This window comes from Phocoena phocoena, chromosome X (assembly GCF_963924675.1).
Source record: "Phocoena phocoena chromosome X, mPhoPho1.1, whole genome shotgun sequence".
Taxonomy (NCBI): Eukaryota; Metazoa; Chordata; class Mammalia; order Artiodactyla; family Phocoenidae; genus Phocoena; species Phocoena phocoena.
Window position 1 is genome coordinate 13,873,662 of NC_089240.1, and position 23,172 is coordinate 13,896,833.

The 23,172-nt window shown below is 43.1% G+C and overlaps 1 protein-coding gene across 2 annotated transcripts in view; it reads left to right on the forward strand.

Annotated features, from left to right (window-relative positions):
• Positions 1-23,172, forward strand: part of REPS2 (RALBP1 associated Eps domain containing 2) — a 228,296-nt gene that overhangs the window by 175,259 nt on the left and 29,865 nt on the right. For both annotated transcript variants that reach the window (XM_065900931.1, XM_065900932.1), the window contains exon 15: positions 22,500-22,583. In XM_065900931.1, coding sequence (XP_065757003.1) covers positions 22,500-22,583 — 84 coding nt within the window. The remainder of the gene's footprint in view (positions 1-22,499; positions 22,584-23,172) is intronic.

Consider the following 23,172-nt stretch of genomic DNA (forward strand, 5'->3'; position numbering starts at 1 on the left):
AGTATCTTCTCTGACCACAGTGGAATGAAAGTAGAAATCAGTACCAGAAGTAAAACTGGAAGATTCAGTAATATGTGGAAATTAGATGACATACTCTTAAAAAACCAAGTGGCCTTAAGGGATACACAAAACAACTAGATGTACAAATGCAGAGTTGTTAAAATGCATTTGAAATTAAGAGATGGGCAACTTAAAACAATCATATATTATATGATATTTATAGCATATTTTATATATTGCTATATAAAAACTTCATGCTAACCACAAACCAAAAATCTATAATAGATGTACACACATAAAATAAAAAGGAATCCAAATATAACACTAAATATAGTCATCAAATCACAAGAGAACAAAAGAAGAAAGGAGCAAGAAAGACCTAAAAAAACACCAAACAATTAACAAAATAACAATAAGAATATACATGTGAATAATTACCTTAAACGTGAATGGGCTAAATGCTCCAATCAAAAGACATAGTGTACCTGATTGGATATAGAAACAAGACCCATGTACATGCTGTCTACAAGATACGCACTGTAGAGCCAAAGACACACACCGACTGAAAATGAGGGGATGGAAAAAGATATTTCATGCAAATGAAAATGACAAGAAAGCAGGGGTAGCAACACTCATATCAGACAAAGTAGACTTTAAAACAAAGGCTATAAAAAAAGACAGAGAAGGGCATTTTATATGACAAAGGGATCAATACAAGAGGAGGATATTATACTTGTTAATATATATGTACCCAATACAGGAGCACCTAAATATATAAAGGAAATATTAACAGACATAAAGAGAGAAACTGACAATAATACAATAATAGTATGAGACCTTAACACCCCCCATATATCAATGGACAGATCAGATGGAAAATCATTAAGGCAACAGTGGTCTTAAATGACATAATAGAGCAGTTGGACTTAATAGTAAGGACATTGCATCTGAAAAGACCAGAATACACATTCTTTTCAAGTGCACATGGAATGTTCTCCAGGATAGATCACAAGCTAGGGCACAAAGGAAGTTTCAACAAATTTAAGAGGATAGAAATTATATCAAGCATTTTTTCCAACCACAGTGGTATGAAACTAGAAATCAATTACAGAAAAAAACAGGAAAAGCACAAACACATGGAGAGTAAACAACACACTCCTAAAAAACCAATGGGACAATGAGGAAATCAAAGAGGAAATGAGAAAATACCACGAGACAAATGAAAATAGAAGCACAGCTTTCTACAGTCTGTGGGATGCAGCAAAAGTAGTTCTAGAAGGGATGTTATAGGGATACATGCCTTCCTCAAGAAACAAGAAAAATCTCAAACACTTAACCTAAGCGTTCTAAAGGAATTAGAAAAAGAAGAACAAACAAAGCCCAAAATGAGCAGAAGGAAGGAAATAATAATGATCAGAGAGGAAATAAATAGACCAAAAAAAAAAAAGAAAAGATGAAACCAAGACCTGTTTTTTTGAAATGATAAACAAAATTGATAAGCCTTTAGCCAGACTCATCAGGAAGGAAAGAGAGAGGACCCAAATGAACAACATAAGAGATGAAAGAGGAGAAATAACAACCAATACTACAGAAATACAAAAAATCATAAGAGAATACTATAGACAGTTATATGCCAACAAATTGGACAACCTAGAAGAAATTAACAAAGTTCTAGAAACGTAAAACTTGCCAAAAATGAATCAGGAAGAGACAGACAATTTGAACAGATCTATTGCTAGTAGTGAAATTGAATTTGTAATAAAAAAAAGCTCCCAGCAAACAAAAGCCCAGGACCAGATGTCTTCAAAGGAGAATTCTCCCAAACATAAGAAGAGCTACTACCTATCCTCAAACTATTCCAAAAAATTTAAGAGGACAGAACAACACTCCCAAATTCATCCTATGAGGCCACCGTGACCCTGATACCAAAACCAGACAAAGACACTACAAAAAAAGAAAATTACAGACCAACATCTTTGATAAATATAGATGCAAAAATTCTCAACAAAATATTAGCAAACTCAATCCAACAATACATAAAAAGGATCATACACCATGATCAACTGGTATTTTTTCCAGGGATGCAAGGATGGTTCAGTATTCACAAATCAGTGTAATACACACCATCTTAACAAAAGGAAGGATCACTATCATGTAATCATCTCGATAGATGCATTAAAAATCCTTTGACAGAATTCAGTATCCGTTCATGATAAAAAAAAAGCTGTCATCATAGTTGGTATAGAGGGAACATATCTCAACATAATAAAGGCTCTTTATGACAATCCCACAACTAACATCATACTCAGTGGTGAAAAGCTGAAAGCATTTCCTCTAAGATAAGGAACAAGACAAGGATGCCCACTCTCCACCACTTCTATTTAACAATGTATTGGAAGTTCTGACAGCAACAATCAGAGAAGAAAAAGAAATATCAATAAAAAGCATCCAAATTGGAAGGGAAGAAGTAAAACTCACTATTTGAAGATGACATGATACTATACATAGAAAACCCTAAAGTCTCCACCTCAAAACTATTAGAACTAATTAATGAATTCAGTAAAGTTGCAGGATACAAGATTAATATACAGAAATCTGTTGATTTTCTATACACTAATAATAAACTATCGGAAAGCAAGAGCAAAGAAAAAAAAAACACCAAAAAACAACGAAAAAGCAGTTGCCCCAAAAAGAACAAAATACCTAGGAATCAATTTAACCTAGAAAGTGAAAGACCTATACTCTGAAAACTATAAAACATTGATGAAGGAAATTGGAGATGATACAAAGAAATGGAAAGATATCCTATATTCTTGTATTGTTAGAATTAATATTGTTAAAATGTCTATACTACCCAAAGCAATCTACAGATTTTTAAAAAATTTTTATTTTATTTATTTATTTTTGGCTGCATTGGGTCTTCGTTGCTGTGCGCGGGCTTTCTCTAGTTGGGGCAAGTGGGGGCTACTCTTTGTTGCGGTGTGTGGGCTTCTCATTACAGTGGCTTCTCTTGTTGCAGAGTACGGGCTCTAGGTGCACAGGCTTCAATAGTTGTGGCACGTGGGCTCAGTAGTTGTGGCTCGCGGGCTCTAGAGCACAGGCTCAGTAGTTGTGGCACACGGGCTTAGTTGCTCAGCAGTATGTGGGATCTTCCTGGACCAGGGCTTGAACCCGTGTCCCCTGAATTGGCAGGAGGATTCTTATCCACTGCGCTGGGAAGCCCCAATCTACAGATTTAATGCAATTCCTATTAAAATAGCCATGACATTTCCCACAGTAGAACAAAGAATCCTAAAATTCATATGGAACCACAAAAGACCTCAAATTGCTGAAGCAATTTTGAGAAAAAGAGAACGAAGCTGGAGGTATCACTCTCCCTAACTTTAGACTATACTGCAGAGCTACAGTAAGCAGGACAGCATGGTACTGGTACACAGACACATAGATCAGTGGAACAGAACAGAGAACCCAGAAATAAACCCATGCACTCATGGCCAATTAATTTACATCAAAGGAGGCAAGAATATACAATGGAGAAAAGACAGTCTCTTCAGTAAGTGGTGTTGGGAGAACTGGACAGTTACGTGTAAAAGAATGAAATTAGAATGTTTTCTCACACTATGTACAAAAATAAACTTAAAATGGATTAAAGACCTAACTGCAAGACCTGAAAGCATAAAAGTAGAACACTTTGACAAAAGTAGAAGCAATACATTTTTGGATCTGTCTAAGACAAAAGAAATAAAAGCAAAAATAAACAAACGGGACCTAATTAAAGTTAAAAGCTTTTGCACAGCAAAGGAAATCATCCGCAAAACAAAAAGACAACCTAATGAATGGGAGAAAATACTTTACAAATGATATGACCAACAAGGGACTAATATCCAAGATAAATAAACAGCTCACACAACTCAATATTTTTAAAAAAGCAGCCTGGCTAAAAAAATGGATAGAAGACTTGAATAGATGTTTTTCCAAAGAAGACCTGCAGGTGGCCAACAGGCACATGAAGAGATGGTCAGTGTTGCTAATTATTAGAGAAATGCAAATCAAAACCATGATGAGACATCACTTCACACCTGTCAGAATGGCTGTCATCAAAATGACCACAAATAACAAATGTTGGCTAGGATGTGGAGAAAAGGGTACTCTTGTACATTGTCAGTGGGCATGCAAATTGGTGCAGGTACTGTGAAAAACAGTATGGAGGTTCCTCAAGCAACTAAAAATAGAACTACCTTATGATCCAGCAATTCCACTCCTGGGTATACATCCAAAAAAAAAATGAGAACGCTAATTTGGAAAGATACATACACCCAGTGTTCATAGCAGCATTATTTATAATTTCCAAGGTGTGAAAGCAACCTAAGTATCCATCAACAATGAATGGATAAAGAAGTGGTGTATATATATAAAATGGAATATTACTCATCCGTAAAAAGGAATGAAATTCTGCCATTTATAGCAATATGGATGGACTTAGAGAATATTATGCTTAGTGAAATAAGTCAGGCAGGCAAAGACAAATACTGTGTGTTATCACTTACGTGTGGAATCTGAAAGGTAAACAAATGCATATAGTAAAATAGAAATAGACTCACAGTTAAAGAAAACGAGCTAGTGGATACCAGTGGGGAGGGGCAAGATAGGCATATGGGATTATTAGGTACAAACTACTATGTATAAAATAGGTTAACAACAAGGGTTAGGGTTAGGGTACAGCACAGGGAATTATAGCCATTATTTTATAATAACTTTAAATGGAGTATAGTCTGTAAAAATGCTGAATCACTGTGTTGTACACCTCAAACTAATATAATATTGTAAATCAAGTATACTTCAATTAAAAAAAAAGAGGAGGAGCTAGCTAAACCCGAAGCTAGCAGAAGGAAGGAAATAATAGAGCGGAGATAAATAGAGAATCGGAAAACAACAGGGAAATCATTGAAACCAAAAGTTGGGTTTCTTAGATGATCAACAAAATTGACAAACCTGTAGCTTGACTGACACAACTCCTCTTGTGTTGTCCTCTAGTTAAAATAAAAGGCTGTATTTTAAATTAAAATTAGGTTCTGATAAATTTATCTCTCACTGTAGATAACATTGTTTTGAATTTATCAAGGCTGAAGATTCAAGTAGATTATTCTGCTTTGTGTAAGACCTTTTTTCATACATTGATTTTGGCAGTACATTTTACTCTATGGTACCTAGCTCTAGAATTGTTTCATAGTTTACTCAAAAAGCTAATCATATTTCCAGGTTGGTGTAGCATGAAGAAACAGTTGTGGTTTAGACCAATCTTTGTTGATAGAATTTTGAGAGCTCTCCAAGTCCTTTTGTAAGGATTTATTAAAGGAATTTGAAAAGTACTATTTTCATACAGCTGGCACTGAATGAGAAGTTCAAAAGGCATAGGAAATGGCCGTAGTGAGAAGTTCAAGGAGAAGAGAGAGTGATGAAATACTGGCATTGGAATAGAGGAGGAAAGATTAAGTATAAATCCCCTCCTTTTAAAAGGAGCACTCAGAGTTTGCCAGCTATCAACAAATGCCATTAGAATTTCCCCCAAGAGCTTGTTCAAAAGAAAGGAAAAGTTCTATGATGACATTTATTTTAGTATTATTGATAAAAATTAAAACAATACAGACAACACAAATGCCCAAGAAGAAGGCTCTGGTTAAGAGTATTGTATGTATATCCACCCAATAGAGTATTAGACATCCATTAGAATGTTTACAGGGAAAATAGTAGAAAAGATCCAAATACAGAAATGTTTACTGATTGTACCACATAAAAGTATTCAGTAGAACTTTGATAGTAAGATATTCTACTCTCTGAGAGTGATCTTGAAGGTCCATAGAACACACTGATCGGCCCCTTTGCTGTGGTCAGAGTTTAAATTCCTTTTCCTTTGTTGCTGGCCAGTGTTCGCTCCTCACTGGGCCTTTGAAGTTTGAAGTTAACTCCTCAGTGAATTCCCATTAACTCTTTTTAGGGGTCTGAAGGGGTCGCTTAAGTAATTCATCTATAATTTAGCTATCTCATCTTATGATAAATTGTTTATATAAGTACATTCTCTATTTTGGGGAGACTTTTTGTGAGAGGTAGATTTGTGAATTTGGGTATCCTTGAAGGTCTCTATACGTTTCAATCATAAATGTCACGTATCTACTGTTGAGCATTTGGAAGTGGACTGCAGTAACTGGTGGAAGTTTAAATAGCTGTTTTGGTGGGGAAATTAGGCAGTTTTTCTTTTAAAGATTTCCTCTTTCAATTAAAGATTGGGAGAAAGGGAAAAAATGCTCTCTGTTATTACAACTAGAATAAAAAAAAGTCAAAGCTCTATCAGAATAAAATGGCCTTTGGAAGCTACTTTTAAGAGACCATGCTCTCAGAACTTGTGATGAGGCATATAATATTGCATAATCGTATAGTTAGGATAACTCCAGCAATTGTGAGGTTCACATAAACCTTTTACTGAAATACATAACCTAGTAGTTTTTTTTCATCCATGTTCTCTGGATGGTAAACGTATTGCCCTTTCTCTTAAGTGGTAATTTTGCTGCATGTATGAATAGAATTCTAGGTTGAAGATTATTTTCCCTCAGCATTTTGAATGTATTATCTCCTTCTCTTCTGGCATTTATTTTTGTTGCTGCTGAGTATTCTGTGAATCTATTTTGGGTTCCTTTGGAGTTACTATCTTTTCTCTGTGGTGGCTTTTAAAACTTTATTTTTGATGTTCTGTTGCAATTTCACTGTGATGTGTCTAGGCATAGATTTAAATTTATTTATTCTAGATGCTGATTGGTATGCACTTTCCATCTGGAAAATCATGTCTTTAATTTTAGAAGACTCTTAGTCATATCTCTGCAGGTTTTGATTCTCTACTTATTTCTTCTATTTTCTTCTCAAACTCATTAGCTATGCTTCTATATCTGGTAACACATCTTTTATTTCTAGCAGTGGTACTTTCATCTTTTTATGTCATGATCTCTCTGGGTTGGCTGTGGATGAAATCTTTGACTTCCAAATTTATAACTGTTTATGATTCCAGGTTTTATAGTCCATTCTTTTTTATGTTAATCTGTTCTTGTTTCACTTTTCCCAATTTCTGTTTCATAGTTCTCTGTTCTTTTTCAGGATGCATTCCCTACTTTTAACTTCGTGGGTTCTAAACAAAATTATTTTAAAGTTATTTTCAACTTGTTCTGTCTTCATTTTAGTCAGGAGTGAATTCATCTTATTTTTGGGAGGCTGTTCTTACTGCTGGCTTTTTTCCTTCCATGCTTTTTGGAAATTTGCTTAGCAGTCTTATTTGGTATCGGAGTTTCAATTTCATTCTCAGTTCTCCGAGCTCCTCTCTTCCTAGCAGTTCAGCGGTGTCCCTGCCAACCATACCCCACCACCCTGCGCCCATGGGCCTCTAGTCTGGGGCCAATTCTTCTCCTTGAGGTTCAGCACTTCCGTCTGGTTACAGATGTAAGTGATCATGCAGATGTCACCAGATGGCGGCTGAGCCCAAGACCAGGCTAAAGTGTTGTATCTGTTTCTGCTTCTTTTCATTAGGAGGCAGCCCCGAGCACCTTCACAGGCTTCTTCGTGGCTTTGCAGGTTTGTAGGTAGTGAGGTGTCACCTTAGCCTCTGACTTTAGGGAATGAGCTTGGTGCGGGAACCCTGCCTCATGTGGGGCATTTAAATCCCTGTTATTCTGCTGGGTATGAGCTCTCAGCTGCCTCCACCTGCTGCTGAACCCTCAGCCTGGCCTACCACCTGGGGTTTTTTGGGCTGTTTTGGATTTTATTGTTCTTATACAACAGGTGCTTATTAGTTATCTATTTTATGCATATGCCTGCCACTTTGTGATTTGGCCCCACGGGGATCTTTGTCTTGCTGCTGAGTGTGTCTTAGTCTTTCGAATTTTATCACTTCTGGACTCATGCTCTCCTTTGTCATTGCATAGCATTTTACAGAACAGGAAGTTGAAGTTCAGAAAGCAGAAGTGAACTACTTGGGACCTCTTCGTTAGTAAGTGACAGAACCAGCTTTTGTAGAACAGGAGAGCTGGGAAAGGTTTCTGGGCTGGTGCTAGAAATTTGATGATAAACCTTGAGAGAGAGAGAGAGAAATCATTCATCGCACATCATAAAAATTAACTATAGGTATGCTGAGCACAAGTTAATAAGGATTTTCAGTCTCTGTGCCCATTTTCTAAATATGAAGTATCGATATTTCCTAATATTAAGCTAAAACGTTTATTGTTTAAAGTGCCTTCCCCAGGGAAGACTTAACGTTCAGCTTTGCCAAAATAGGTTGCACAGTTTGGTCACTGGGCCATATTTGGTGTAGCCGAAGGCCAAGTGTAATTCACATCCTGCTTTCAAAAAGGGAAAAAAAGGCAGAAGTTTTACATCATAAATAATTATTATTTATGCATTTCAGAATTGATTTTAGAAGTATACAAACCATTGAGGCTTTGCGATTATTTATTTTGTAAATTTATCATGTACTTAAGTATAGTGTTTATGTGTCAGATGCTCTTCTAAGTCCTTTATAAATATTAACTTATTTAATCCTAGCAACCATGTGCAGTAGGTTCTGTTGCTATCGTCACTTTGCAGATAAGCAAACTGAGGCACAGAGAACTAGAAATTTGCCCAGTCACCCACAGCACGTTAAAGCTGTGATTCTGACCCTGACTATCTAGGCTCAGAGTCAGCTCCACCCACCATGCTCTGCTATGCAACCAGGTCTCACAGTTATTTTCTTAACCTCTCTCTTATTTATTTATTTATTCATGCATGCGTGGGCTTCAGTAGTTGTAGCACGTGGGCTCAGTAGTTGTGGCTTGTGGGCTCTAGAGCGCGGGCTCAGTAGTTGTGGCTTGTGGGCTCTAGAGTGCAGGCTCAGCAGTTGTGGCGCACGGGCTTTGTTGCTCTGCAGAATGTGGGATCTTCCTGGGCCACGGCACGAACCCTTGTCCCCTGCATTGGCAGGCGGATTCTTAACCACTGTGCCACCAGGGAAGCCCACCTCTTTTTTCTTAACAACAGAGTTGACACATTATCACCAATACATTTTATGTTCTGAAACCTCTTAATAAATTAGCTTTATCCTACCACTGGTAACTTGTTTTCTTTCCTCGGTTTCCCCTCCTTATGACATTTTGCTTGTAATGTTATTGTGTAAAGCTTACTGTGCTAGCATCACTCCTCTGAAAGATGCCTTAAGTTCATCTAATCAATTCATCAGGTGTTAATGAAATGTGCTTACGAGAGGCCCACACTTTGCTGACAGCTGTGGGATCACAAGGGTTGTGATGTGCTCCTTCTCCTCCAGCTACTTTCCCCTTCCCCACCCTCTGAAAGCGGCCACGCCTAACACCTTCCATCCTGTAGTCTCTCATGGTGTATGTATGTAACTGTGTCATTTTCCATGTGTCTCATCTAAACCCATTTTCTCATGCTCTGTGCTCAAGGATTGTAGGCAATAGCTGGACACCATGTTTCCTATAACTAACAAGATAGCCCGGTGTTTCCCCTGGGAGTCAACTACGGCTGGTTTCTAGGTTCCTGAACAAAGGAATCCTTATTTCTCTTCTCTGACACCCCCACACAGTGATAAAAAGCAGGAAGCACCCCTAAGTGTCAGGGGAGAAGCAAGATGGGATGGGAGGGTGCCCCCCTGTGCTGTGGTGTCACTAGGAGAGGATGGTGGAGGATGCCCAGAGGGTGGGCCCAGGGAGGCAGCCTGACAGAGTAGTTAAGAACGTGGGCTTGGGGTACAAATCCTCTCTCTGCCTCTTACTGGCTGTGTGTCTTTGGACACATTTACTTAGCCTCTCCGCGTCTCAATTTCATCATCTGTGAATGAGGGTAGTTGTAGTGTCTACTCTCATAGGGTTGTGATAATTAAGCGAGTTAATATCTGTAAAGCACTTAGGATGGTGCCTGGCACATGGTTGGCTCTCACCAACAATGAGCTATTATAGTTATCAGTACAGGCCCAGCGAAGCAGAGGTGGAGTCTAGTTGGTAAACAGAAGAACAGACGCAGGACAGCCAGAACTTCATGATCACGAGCCCAGAATGAGTGCCGGGCTGGCTTACTAAACTACTTGTGTTTGAACCACCTTCTTTCCCTTCTGTGACCTTTCACGGCTGGCCTTCTGCCTACATCAGGGGTCAACAAACTACAATCTATAGGCCAAATCCACATGTCACCTGTTTCTGTAAATAGTGGAAATGAAAAGGAAAAGAATCAACAGAAAGACAGTTCCCCCATCAGCCTTTTAACCCACCATCTCCAAACACAAGGATTGCAATGCCTGTGTCTATAGTTTGCGGCTTTGCCTTGAGGACCTTTTTCTGATCAAGATGCTCTGTCTTTCCAACTTTACTACTAAAACCTCGAGCAAATATCATTTATTCACCTGGCAGTTTCCAAGGCTTGCTGTGGGTGGTCCTTCTCAACTCTGTGTTTCTGAAGCATAACTAGAAGAAACCAACTAAGGCCTTGCCTTTAAGGTGAGGAAGAGGGAAAGAAGCTTGTCCTGGGAAAACACGATAAAGGAGTTGTTTCTTCCCGTCTCCCTCCTGAATACCCTGCTCTGCTCAGCAAGTTCTGTAGGTATCCCTTACTTGTGTGCTGGTAAATCTTCTCTCTGAGAAAAGAAAAAGCCCCTATTTGTAGCTGTTGCCAACCTCTGGTTGTAAATATTCCCACATGGTTGATCGCAGGTGCAGTTGGGAAGGGATGTGCATCATCATTGGCTCATTGGTACCAGTGTGCCCTGTGGTAGACAGCTGTATTTTGCCACTGAATCTTTGTGTCAGTGTTCTCTGTGCCAGGGGAAAGGTTTTTTGTTGTTTTGTGGGGTTTTTTTTCGTTTGTTTTTAAATCTAGGGCACTGTTCCAGCCCAGTCCCAAACTGTGCTGATAGAAATGGGGCCATGTTTTTCAAGTCAACTTGAAATGAATCTTCCTTCTTGTTTACATTTAACTTGTGCCACTAGGTGGCACTTTAAGGACATTACAGGAAATTGGCTTTACTGGATTTATTTTTTAACTTTTTATTCAAGTATAATATGCGTATTGAAGAGTACATATTGAGTGTTCAACTCAGTGAATTATCACAAGCTCAACACACGTGTGTTATTGGCACTCAACTCAAGAAGCAGAATATTACTGGTGCCTAGAAAGCCCCTCTTATGCTATTTTTCAGTTCCTATCCCTTATTCTTAGGGTTCCCACTGTTGTGACTCGCAGCAGCATAGGTGAGTTTTACTTGTTTCCTGCCTTATATAAGTGGAACCATGTAGTATATACTCTTGTGTCTGGCCTCTTTTGCTTACACACTGTTTGTGTGATCCATCCAGATTGTTGTATGCGGTTGTAGATCATTGCTGTATAGTATTCCGTTGTGTATGCAAATATGTCACTGTTTTCTTTCTTTCCTTTTTTTTTTTTTTTTTTTTGGCTGTGTCGGGTCTTTGTTGCTGTGCCAGGCTTTCTCTAGTTGTGGCAAGCAGGGGCTTCTCTTCATTGAGGTGCGTGGGCTTCTCATTGTGGTGACTTATGTTGTTGTGGAGCCATGGGCTCAAGGTGTGTGGGCTTCAGTAGTTGTGGTGCGTGCAGGCTTAGTAGTTGTGGCGCATGGGCTTAGTTGCTCCAGGGCCTGTGGGATCTTCCTGGACCAGGGGCTCGAACCTGTGTCCCCTGCATTGGCAGGTGGATTCTTAACCACTGAGCCACCAGGGACGTTCTATATCACTGTTTTCTACTGTTGATGGATATTTGGGTAGTTTTCAAATTTTGGCAGTTATAAATAATGCTGCTATGCATATTCATGTACGAGTTTCTGAGTGGATGTATGTTTTCATTTCTCTTGGGTCTATCCCTAGGAGTAGAATTTCTGGGTTATATGGTAAGCATATGTTCAGCTTTAGTGGATGCTGCCAAATGGTTTTATAAAGTGTACTGATTTATACTCCATCAACAGTGTTCTCATTTCACTTCCACATCCTCATCAATACTGAATTTATTTTATGGCTGGTTCCTAACTCTTACATAATTTTTACAGCTCTCTCTCTAGCCAGCTATTTCTAATTGAGTTTCTTCTAAAGCCACTTTTCTCTGATGGACCTGGCTCATGCAGGAAGGGCCGTGTCATCCCAAAAGGGGACATTTATCACAGTCTAAGTATGAGCTATCAGCAGTTAGAAGAAATGTTATTGAAACACTCCATCACTAATACAGAGCAATGGGAATGGGAAAGGAATTCAAAATTATAAGTGTGGTAAAACATCGAGTGAAGCTAGGACTTTGAGGTGCTTTGAAATTTTTATATTGTATTGTTGCCAGTCTGTGTATGTCAGGTGTGAGGGACCAGCAAAAGATTTTTAAAGGCCTCGTAACCAGATGCCTTTGAATTTTGATGGTGGTGGGTACCTGTTTTAGTAAGAGTCTGTTTGGTGTGGCAAGGGGCATTCATATAGCATCTTTCTTCAACCCTACAGTGGGGAAAATGGGTCTCAGGAGAATCTTGCCGTATATCACCTTATCTGTGAGGCCTGTGTTGTTGACTCTTTGGGCTGTGTTATAATACGGCTTTACATATGGGATGAATAGAGGGTGGGGCTCAGACTTGGTTCTATTACTAGAAAAGAACCCAAATCTAGTTATGGTCAAATAGTTTTCTTTTAGACCGAAATGCAGTGCCCATAGTCCTCTAGTTGTAACAGGAAGTCTGTTTCGTGGATGTTGTCCATAATCCAGTAGGTTCCAGGAATCCCTGAGTGATTACGCTTTGTGACTTTCGTATCCAGGGGCTAGTTGTCCATTATAGTTGCTGATTATCCACTTCCGTTAAAATTGTCTCTGAGCTCCTCTGTCAGTGTTCCCCCGAGTGTCCCTGATGTTGGACTGTCCTGCTGTAAGGGCCACCAGAGATACTCAGTGCAAGCTGCCTGAGATGTTTGTACTGAGGCAGCCACGAAATCTGCTTTTATTTGTAAAAATGTCTTCCCTCCAGTATTGGTAGCAGTAATATCCAGTGGCACAAATTTGGATTGTGGGCAGCCTGCTCTATGGGATCTGCTTATTATCTAAGCCAGAGTCAGCACTCTCCCAGTCAAGGTTTTCATCTTTTGGCAAGAGGGGAAGAGTCCCTCGTGTTGAGTTAGCTTCTACTTACAGAAGTAGATCCTGTGCCTGGGAAACCAATTGTAACTTTACTCCCGATTATGCTAGTAGCTGCCGTTAGTGATAGCTACTGGGTCGTTGTGCTTAGCACCCTAGACAGATGTTTCGCTCAATCTTCACAATGCTAGGAGTTAGATGGATTATCCCCTTTTGCAGATGATGAAATTGTGGCTCAGAGAGGTTAAGCCCATGCCCGAGCCAGTGCCAAGCCTGGATTTGACTCCAAAGCCTGTGCCCTGTACCTGTTGTGCTCTGTGGCCCCAGTTGCCGTGGGATGAAGTTTTTGACTTGTCCACTGGAATATGAAACAGTGTTGGATTCATTACTAGTTCACTGCATACATCAATCAGAGGACCTGCTGTTTGCTGGTCTTTAAGTTCGGCACTGGGAAAGCAAGAGTGAAACAAGACCCAGCTCCTGCCCTCCAGGTGCTTATGCTTCAGCTCCATTTCTGTCTCTCATAAGTGACTTGGCTCATGGATTTTGGTTATTGTTCTTACAGACAACTCAGTCCTCTGGATTTTCTCTCTGAGACTGACTGTCGAATGATGGGGTTTGTTGTGGCCACTGTGCTGCTGGCTGTTGGTTCTGCATCTTCTATGCCTGGGTTTGACCACAGGGCTTTCTGGTGTGTCCTTAACCAGCAGAGATTGGGGTCAGGTTAAAGTCAAGCACCAAATGACACTGAGACTACCACTAAGATGCTGGAGATCCCCTAGATACAGTAGCAGGATTATCTGCTCATCTGCCTAGAAATTAGTCTTGACCTTTGTGATTCTGTCTTGGGATCTGCCTGGATTCTTGGGAGGTAAATGAAGCTTAAGTTTCTTTTTCTAATCTGTCAGTAGCATGAATATGTGATTCTTTGCTTGTTGCAAATTCGACTTGTATTTATTTTTTAAAAACACATTCATGTTTCTTTTTTTTAAAGTTTTTTTGATGTTGACCATTTTTTTAAAAAATTAATTAATTTATTTACTTTTGGCTGCATTGGGTCTTCATTGCTGTGCACCGGCCTTCTCTAGTTGCAGCAAGTGGGGGCTGCTTTCATTGCAGTGTGCGGGCTTCTCACTGTGGTGGCTTCTCTTGTGGAGGAGCACGGGCTCTAGGCACGTGGGCTTCAGTAGTTGTGGCGTGTGTGGGCTCAGTAGTTGTGGCGCGTGCAGGCTCAGTAGTTGTGGCGCACGGGCTTAGTTGCTCTGCGGCCTGTGGGATCTTCCTGGACCAGGGCTCAAACCTGTGTCCCGTGCATTGGCAGGTGGATTCCTAACCACTGCACCACCAGGGAAGCCCAATGTTGACCATTTTTAAAGTCTTTATTGGATTTGTTACGATATTGCTTCTGTTTTATGTTTTGTTTTTTTGGCCGTGAGGCATGTGGGATCCCAGCTTCCCCAACCAGGGATTGAACCCGCACCCCCTGCATTGGAAGGCGAAGTCCCAACCACTGGACTAACAGGGAAGTCCCTCGACTTTTAAATAAAAGTCTTACTGGTAAAAATTTTGCACAGCTTCAAATATGTATTTATTTATTTATGAGACCATATTGCATATACCACCTATTGCCTCCATGGTAAATGGAGAAGAAAACAATTAAGAAGCCTGGTTAGTTTTTGCTGGAGCACCTGTGGCCTTTTCCAGACCAGGACCTTGGAGACTTGGTTTTCTCATTTCTTAAATGAAGAGTTTGGGCCATCAGTGGTCCCTAGCTGGTCTGGACTGGCTACATAAAAATCACTCAGGGAGCTTGTTAAAATAGAAGTTCTAATGTTCCAGCCCTAGTAGATTCTAATTAGAGAAGTCTGGGGTAGTATCTAAAAGTCTGTAATTTATAAAAGTTCCCCAGATAATTCTCTTGTGTAGCTATATTTGGGAACCACTGGGCTAGAAATTCTAGAATAAATAGAATTGAGTTGAGAAGAAACTTGTGGTGTGTTTGAAGATTCAGGTAATACTTATGTGCCTGGAGTGGGTTCCCGATTGGCAAACTAATGCAGTTATGATGCAGAGGTAAATTGGAGCCAAATGATGGAAGATCTTTTTTTAAATTTTTTTTCCTATTTCTTTATTTTATTTAATTGATTTATTTATTTACTTTTGGCTGTGTTCGGTCTTCGTTGCGGTGGACGGGCTTCTCATTGCAGTGGCTTCTCTTTGTTGCAGAGCACGGGCTCTAGGCGTGCGGGCTTCAGTAGTTGTCACACGCGGGCTCAGTAGTTGGGGCTCGCAGGCCCTAGAGCGCAGGCTCAGTAGTTGTGGTGCACGGGCTTAGTTGCTGCGCGGCATGTGGGATCTTCCCGGACCAGGGCTTGAACCCATGTCCCCTGCATTGACAGGTGGATTTTTAACCACTGCGCCACCAGGGAAGCCCGATGGAAGATCTTTAACTGGCTGAGCGGTTGTGTTGTGTGCCACAGGCCTTAGGGACCCATCGAGGGGCCTTGAGAAAAAGTGTTTTGATGAGAAGGCGCTTTACAAGATGAGTTCCTCAGTGTTATGCAGGATGGATTAGACCAGGGGAAAAACCGAAGGCTGGAGAAAGACCCACTGAAGTTTCTGCAGTGGCCCAGGTTGGGGGTGGGTGGGTGGGTGTGATGAGCACCTGGGCTCAGATGGGAGCCGCAGGGCCTTTGTGAGCTCACCTGCCTGGGTGGAACTGGAACCTGAGACGTTGTTTTTAAGCTACTTCAGAAAAAAATCCATAAGTTATCAGTGTTCTGTTCATGTGTTTTAACTACCATAAGGAATGATTTTTATTGTGTTTGTGTCCAGGAGGTTTTAGAGGAGTGCAGTAAATAAATTCTTGCAGGGAAGTAGTTGGCAGCAGCAGCGAGAGCTGCTACTGCAGGAAAGCAGAGAGGCAGGGAGGGAGCCCTTCTTGCCCAGCAACAACACGTCCTCACCCTGCCTCACACGCTTGGCCAAGGCTAGAGGCAGAGGGATGTACATTTGACTTGAATGGAGTTTGCCATTCAAATCAAATGGAATGGTTTTCCTTTATTCCTCTAGAACCCAGTCTGTAGGTCAGTGTTTCCCCAAGTGTGTTCCACAGAACATTAGTTTTGCTGGATGGTAATGTGAATTACATGAGAATGAGGAGTCGAAGCCAAATACGTTTGTGAACTGCTGGGTTAAACAAGGGCAGTGGCTTCCTTTACCTCACAGGAGTTCAGGGTGTGTGGCGTGCTGTACGCTCTCTGGATTTCTAAGAGGGAGAGACTCTGCAGTGTTTCCTAAGCTTATGTGTAGAATCTTCTCCCCTCCAGGTCAGGGACTGGCAAACTATCACCCACACACCGAATGTATCCTGCCACTTGTTTCTGTAAATAGTTTATTGGGATGTAGCCACGCCCGTTCCTTGTATTGTCTGCACCTGGTTTTGCACTCAGCAGCAGAGTTGCAGGTTGGCAGCAGAGACCTGGAGACCCAGAGACTGACCGGGACAACTGAAAGTATTTACTATCTGGCTCTTTCCAGAAAATGTTTGCCAGTCCCTCCTCTAAGAAATTCGTGGAACTGGTGTTCCCTTGGAACCCTTATTGGGTGGGTTGTTCTAGCACTGGTTTGTGATGAGTCTGCTTATTTCTTCAGCTACTGTGCTGCCATGTTTCTTTGCTCTTGCTGTAAACTGTTTCCTGTCTCAACCATTTGCCCATTGTCTAAGATGGAAGCCAGGACTCCGTGTATCACTGTTCTTTCACTTCCCGCACTCCACCAATCTCCAAGGAGGTATCCAGTTTCCAGTCTAAAGAGTTCTCAAATCTGCCTAACCTAACTCTCACCAGAGTGGTTTGAATGACCATCGTCTCTTGTCTTGTTTTCTTCTTTAGCCTTCTAATTGAGTTCCCTTCCCCCAGTATGGGTCGCTTCCAATTTGTTTTACTCACTGGGTCCAGAATGATCCTTCTAAAACACAAATCTAGTCAGCTCACTTCCCTACCTGAAATCCTGCATTGGCCCCTTTGGCCCTTGGGATAAGCTCCAAATCCTTGTACCAACCAAGGTGTAGTCAGGCAAACAGAAACTGCTCTAGGTGTTTCACACTGGAAGAGATTTCATTCACGGAATTAGGTGCTTACTGAAAGAATTAGATGTGCTAGAGGAGCAGAGGTGAGTGAAGGCTGCCGCTATCAGCTTTACCACAACTTACTGGAAATGCAGATACTCCAAGAACTGAAGGAAACAGCTGGAGATGCTCAGGATGCCTGCAGCATGGAAGTCATGATTTGCAGGGAAATGCCCAAGGCCACAGCAAGATCTTCTGACTGCTGAAGCCCATGCTTTTCTGCCCGCCGCTGCCAGAGGAGCAGTAATATGGCTTGTTTTCTCTCACCTCCTTGGTTTCATGTGAGTGACTCTCAGTGGCAGTAAGGAACTGTGTTGAAAGGAGATTCTATAAATGTAGTTCCCAGGTTCTGACCCACTGCAGTGTAGGGAAGAGCATAGATGTGGGGAATGGTACTGAGTGGCTGATAAATAGTCCAGGATGACAATCTGTAAGACCATGTGTGGTCCAATCCACTGCCCTTCTCCAACTTCAGCTCTCCCATTGTTCTCCACTGTTCACACTTATTCCACCCTACTAGACCCCAAGTTCCAGACTTACTAGAGTGTATTTTTTTAAGAGGCCTAAAACTATGAACATTTATTATCTCATAGCTTCTGTGAGTTAGAGATTCAGGAGCAACTAATCTGGGTGGTTCTGGCTCAGGGTCTCTCATTAGGCCACAGTCAAGACATCAGCTGGGACTGGTGTCATCTGAAGGCTGGGTGGGGGCTGAAGGATCCACTTCTAAGACGGTGCATTCACGTGGCTGTTGGTAGGAGGCCTCAGTTCCTTCTTATGTAGGCCTCTCCACAAGGCTGTCTGAGTGGCTTCAGGACCTGGCAGCTGGCTTCCCCCAGAGCAAGTGATTCAAGAGACAGCCCAAGGAGAAACATACTAGAGTACTTTAACTCCCCTCTTCTGGGAGCACATTGTCTGGTGTCTCAGGTCCAGTTGCCTAGAAGCAGAACCTGAGCTGAGGATTCTTGGAAAGTGACACATCAGATGTATAATATAATTATCTGTATAATTGAATAACTGAATGATCCCTTCTTCTGGTGGAGAATCCAAATGCTTAGCCTCCCTGGGCCTGTGTCCCTTTCCCGGGAGCCAACTGAGCAGAGCCCATGTTGTTCCATCAAAACCCCACAGCAGGGCTTCCCTGGTGGCGCAGTGGTTGGGAGTCTGCCTGCCGATGCAGGGGACACGGGTTCGTGCCCCAGTCCGGGAAGATCCCACATGCCGCAGAGCGGCTGGGCTGGTGAGCCATGGCCGCTGAGCCTGCACGTCCGGAGCCTGTGCTCCGCAACGGGAGAGGCCACAACAGTGAGAGGCCCGTGTACTGCAAAAAAAAAAAAAAAAACCCCACAGCAGTTCTCAGCATCCTGAGTGGCAGCACCTTCCAAGTCCATGTGACCTGTCCAGGTTTTTCATTGCAAACTTAGAATGAAAATATGTTTCTCATTTCTGGATAGGAGAGTATTAAAATGACAGTTATATTTTAAAAAGGGACCTTAGCTCAAGTTTCAATGAACTCTTGGCTAAAAGTGCCTTTTCCTGGCTTGTCACGTCCCAGCTAGGTATGTGTTGTTACACGTGGAGCCATGAGGAAAGGACTGATACTCCAGTATAATTGTAATCCACATATTTATTTCTTTCATAAAGTTCAGGCATTGGATTTCGCTTCAGACAACAAGAACTTTTGGACAAGGACGTATTGTCCATATTGATAGCAGAGTTGTTCCCCCATTTCTCTAATACACAGAGAAGAAAGGGAGCCACCGAGGTCCCCCTGTTTTCATGGGTTTTCATTCTCCCAGAATTGTTAACTTAGAAAAGTCTGAAGAAATAGCAACGGAATCTCCCACTTTGACCTGCTTGCCAGCTGCTAAGTCTTATGTGAGCTTCACACTGTTTTCATGAAGGGAAGTGGAATAGTTTATTGGGAATAGGGGCTTTTGCGTGTCTAAGTCTCATCTTCAGGTTTTTTTAATTTCTTTTTTTTTAACCACAAAGCTAGTTTTCTTTTTCCATCTCTTTTCCTGGGATAAGTTCTGGCTGGGGTGAGGCTCTGCCTTTCCAGGTCCTTCCTGATTCTTGTGTTCTAGGCCCCTCCTGAGATTTGCTCTTTTGAATGTTAATAGGTGGACGCATTTAGAATGGATCCTGGACCAGTAGAAAGTGGTGGGGAGGTCTTGAGTTTCCTCTTAAGGAGACTGATGGTTAGATCAGCCTGACTTAACACTGCAGAGTTGTTTGTTATTAGTCATAGAGCTAGAAAACCCAGGCCCTTGAATACAATTTCAGGAAGGTAAATTTTATTTTTTTTAATAAATTTACTTATTTATTTTTGGCTGCGTTGGGTGTCCGTTGCTGCGCGCGGGCTTTTCTCTAGTTGCGGTGAGCGGGGGCTACTCTTCGTTGAGGTGCGCAGCCTTCTCATTGCAGTGGCTTCTCATGTTGCGGAGCACGGGCTCTAGGCATGTGGGCTTCAGTAGTTGTGGCTCGCGGGCTCTAGAGCACAGGCTCAGTAGTTGTGCTGCACAGGCTTAGTTGCCACACGGCATGTGGGATCTTCCCGGACCAGGGCTCGAACCCGTGTCTCCCGCATTGGCAGGCGGATTCTTAACCACTGCGCCACCAGGGAAGCCCAGGAAGGTAAATTTTAAAATGGAAAACAGTTTTCAGGCCTCACAACTGCTCCTCATCCTTCCCAAGCCCCACCCCATTGTTGTTGGTGATTTAGAGATGTTTACAAGAAAAGGAAGTCAGTGATACAGACACCCTACTGCTTTTGCTGTGCTTAGAATCCTCATTTTTGTTGAAAAGAGGATGAAGTTTATCATTTCCCTCAATATTTCCACAAGAAGGAGACTTCACTCAACTCCCCAGGAAAGGGAGCGTTAGGACGGACACCTCTCTCCACCTGCCTGATGATGCGGAGGGGAACTGACCAACTGAAAGGTGGGGTGACTGGTCCGTCACTTCTCTCCTCTCTGCCTGGCCGCTGGGCCATGTGGGCGCAAACCTGTGGTCCCTGTGGAGAGCGGGTGGGCCGTAGCAGGGCAGGCCGTGGATTGGCAGTGGAAGGCGAGTGTGGGCCTCAGGTCCAGGTCCTGTTCTTCAGCACAGGTCACGGGCAGCCCTGCACTAGGTGCCTGTCAGGTCCTTGCTCAGCCATTCAGAAAGCTGACATTGGACTAGTGCATCTTGGAGTGTGATGCCATCTGTCCGAACCCCCGAGAAGGTGGGGGAGCCTGACCGTGAATGGCTCTTGACCGACTTCACTTGGATGCTTCCGGGTACTTCAAACTCAGTGTGTCCCACAGCAGGCTCCCCTTCCCACCTGCTTCTCCCTCGGTTCCTGTTGCGGAGATTGGCCTCCGTGCTCTCGTGGTACCCCAGCCTGCCCTCCCGGGTGTCAGAGCCTGGGAGGCCCCTCAATCCTCCTTTCTCGCCACCCCTGTGCAGTGCCCCTCTGCACCCAGCTCGCAGCCGGGATGTCACCTTTGCCGGCTGCTGTTGTAGCCCCCGGACACCCTCGCTGTAGTGCTTATTCCCCTGAAGCCTGCTTGCCTGCTCATTCTCTGCTTTCCCGCTAGACTGCGAGGTCCAGAGCTTGTTCATCCTTGAACACCGGTGCTACTACAGGGGCTGCCTGTCGTGGCTGTTGGACAGGTACTTCTTGAGTGAATAACACTCAGGCCCAAGAGTGCTGGAGGCGGTAGAGCATAGTGGTCACAGCCCAGCTTTGGAACCTGAGGCCTGGGTTTGGACTCTGCTATTTGTGTGATATTGGGTGAGTCCCTTACCTTCTGGGTCGTTAGTTTCTTCCCGACTTCCTAAGACTGTGATGATGAAATGCAGTAATCCATGCAAAACATCTAGAGCAACACGTTGACACATAGCAAGTGTTCGGTGGTTCATAGTACACATCTATTAATAACAACAGCAACAACAATAATAATACAGTTACCCTTAATGGAAAGGAGAAGGCTATAAGAAAAACTTGGAACTAGAAATCACGCATGTTGAGTGCCTGCAGCGTGGGTTTCAAAGAGGCGGGGAGTTGCTTGGGCACCAAGGATTCCAGCGCGGGCAGTGGAAGTGTAGGAGCAGACGGGCTTACTGTGGGGAAGAGTGGACAGGGAGGGAAACATGGAGCAGGAGAGCCGAAAACAGGATCTTGAGAAACCGCTCACGTGAGGGACAAGAGGGGCCAGAACAGGAAGAGAGAATGATTCCAAGTAGGAGACTGCGACTCATCAGATGCCAGGGACAGGACCTTTACAAACACAGCTGAGGGTGCTGAGCTGGGCTGCTGGTCTCTGAAGACTAGAGGCAGCTGGAACGTGCTGGGTGGGGCGGTGGTTGGGGAGGAGTAGGGTCAGAATAAGGAAGAAGCCGGGCCCCGCAAGGGTTTGAAGAGGGCTGCTTAGCGACGAGGTAGGTGCCCTCAGACCCATAGGTTGTATGCTGCAGTGTGTTTTTCTGTGATGCAGATTAGCTTGTGGGTCAGTAGAGGACTGATAATGTGGAGGTCACGTTGGTTCACATGTTATTAACATTTTGCATCACTGGCTAATAGTGGCTGAAAGCCAAGGACTCCAGCAGCGCTGAATGTAGCAAGCCCGGGAGATAGGAAGCTGAGCAGGGGCACCCGCGCTCCCTGGGCTCTTCGCCGGGCTGTGTGGCCCCGCTCTCTTGCAGGCCTTTGGGGCCATTCCTCCCCCGTCTTTGTGCTTTCATTCACGGACTCCATACCACTCAGCAGCCAGAATCCCTCTGTTTACCCTTTCCATCATGCTTACCCCTCACCTTTTTTTAAGGTGAAGAGTCATATCTACTAGAGTGTTTTATCAGAAATTTAATATTTAAAAAACTTTCAGTGCTTTTCATTATAATTATTGTTTTTGTTAGTGATCGGGTTGAAATTTTAACTTCTTTCCCCACCCTATTTTTCTGATACGCTTTGTTATTTTTAGTTTGTGCTTTCGAAGCATTAGTTTTTAGCAATACATACGTCCAGTTATAGAAGACGTTCCTGTGACTTCTTTCCCTAAGACTGAACAATGCTGGGAGGAGGGATGGGAGGGAACAGCAGGGTCTACAGAAGCTTTTCTCGAGGATTGGCAGCCCTGACCATCCTTGGCTCTTTCTCCTTAGTAACTCTTTTCCTAAGCTCTCTTCAGTACATGTTTAGGTGGTTATGTTTTTATATTTTTTTCCTTTCTGTGATCTTTTGCTACAGTCTGAACAAGCGTCTGAGGCCGAGTTACACCCCCAGCTGAACAGAGCCCCCTCCCAAGCTGCGGAAAGTAGTCCAGCAAAGAAGGTAAGGCCAGCGTGAGGATGTTACTGTGATGGTCTTGTGACCCCTCCCTCCCCTGGGCTGCTTGCCGCTGTTAGCAGACATACCGTTTTAAAGTTTTCATGCCCTGACATGAATGTTTATGGTCCAGATTTCCTAGAATCTGGGTTCTTTGTGAAGATTAGGGTCCTGATGATTCCTGGGCTCCACCTTGATGTTTCTGACAGTTTGTACTTCCCTCTTCAACCTCCCAGCTAAATATGGTGGCCTTGCTTTTGGCAAGACCAAGAGGTGCAGTGGGGAGCCCTGCATCCTGCTAAGCCTCGAGGAGCACGCTGGGGGCTGGGGTGGTCTCCCCTTCCTAGTCTTTTTGCTACGGTCTCCCCTTGCCCACCCATGTCACCAAGTCCTGGGCCATTTGCTCGCTCACTCACTGTGCTCTCCCGTTTGTCTTGTCCCCCTCCTTTCTCCTTGCCCATTTCCTCAGGCCCTCCTCCCATCACAGAGCACGTGGGCTTGGGCTCGGGAGCACAGGTGAGGCAGGGCCTCCAAGGAAGCAGGCCAGCTGTCTCCTTCCAGAAGACACAGTGGCTCGTCAGCTTGGCTTGATGTA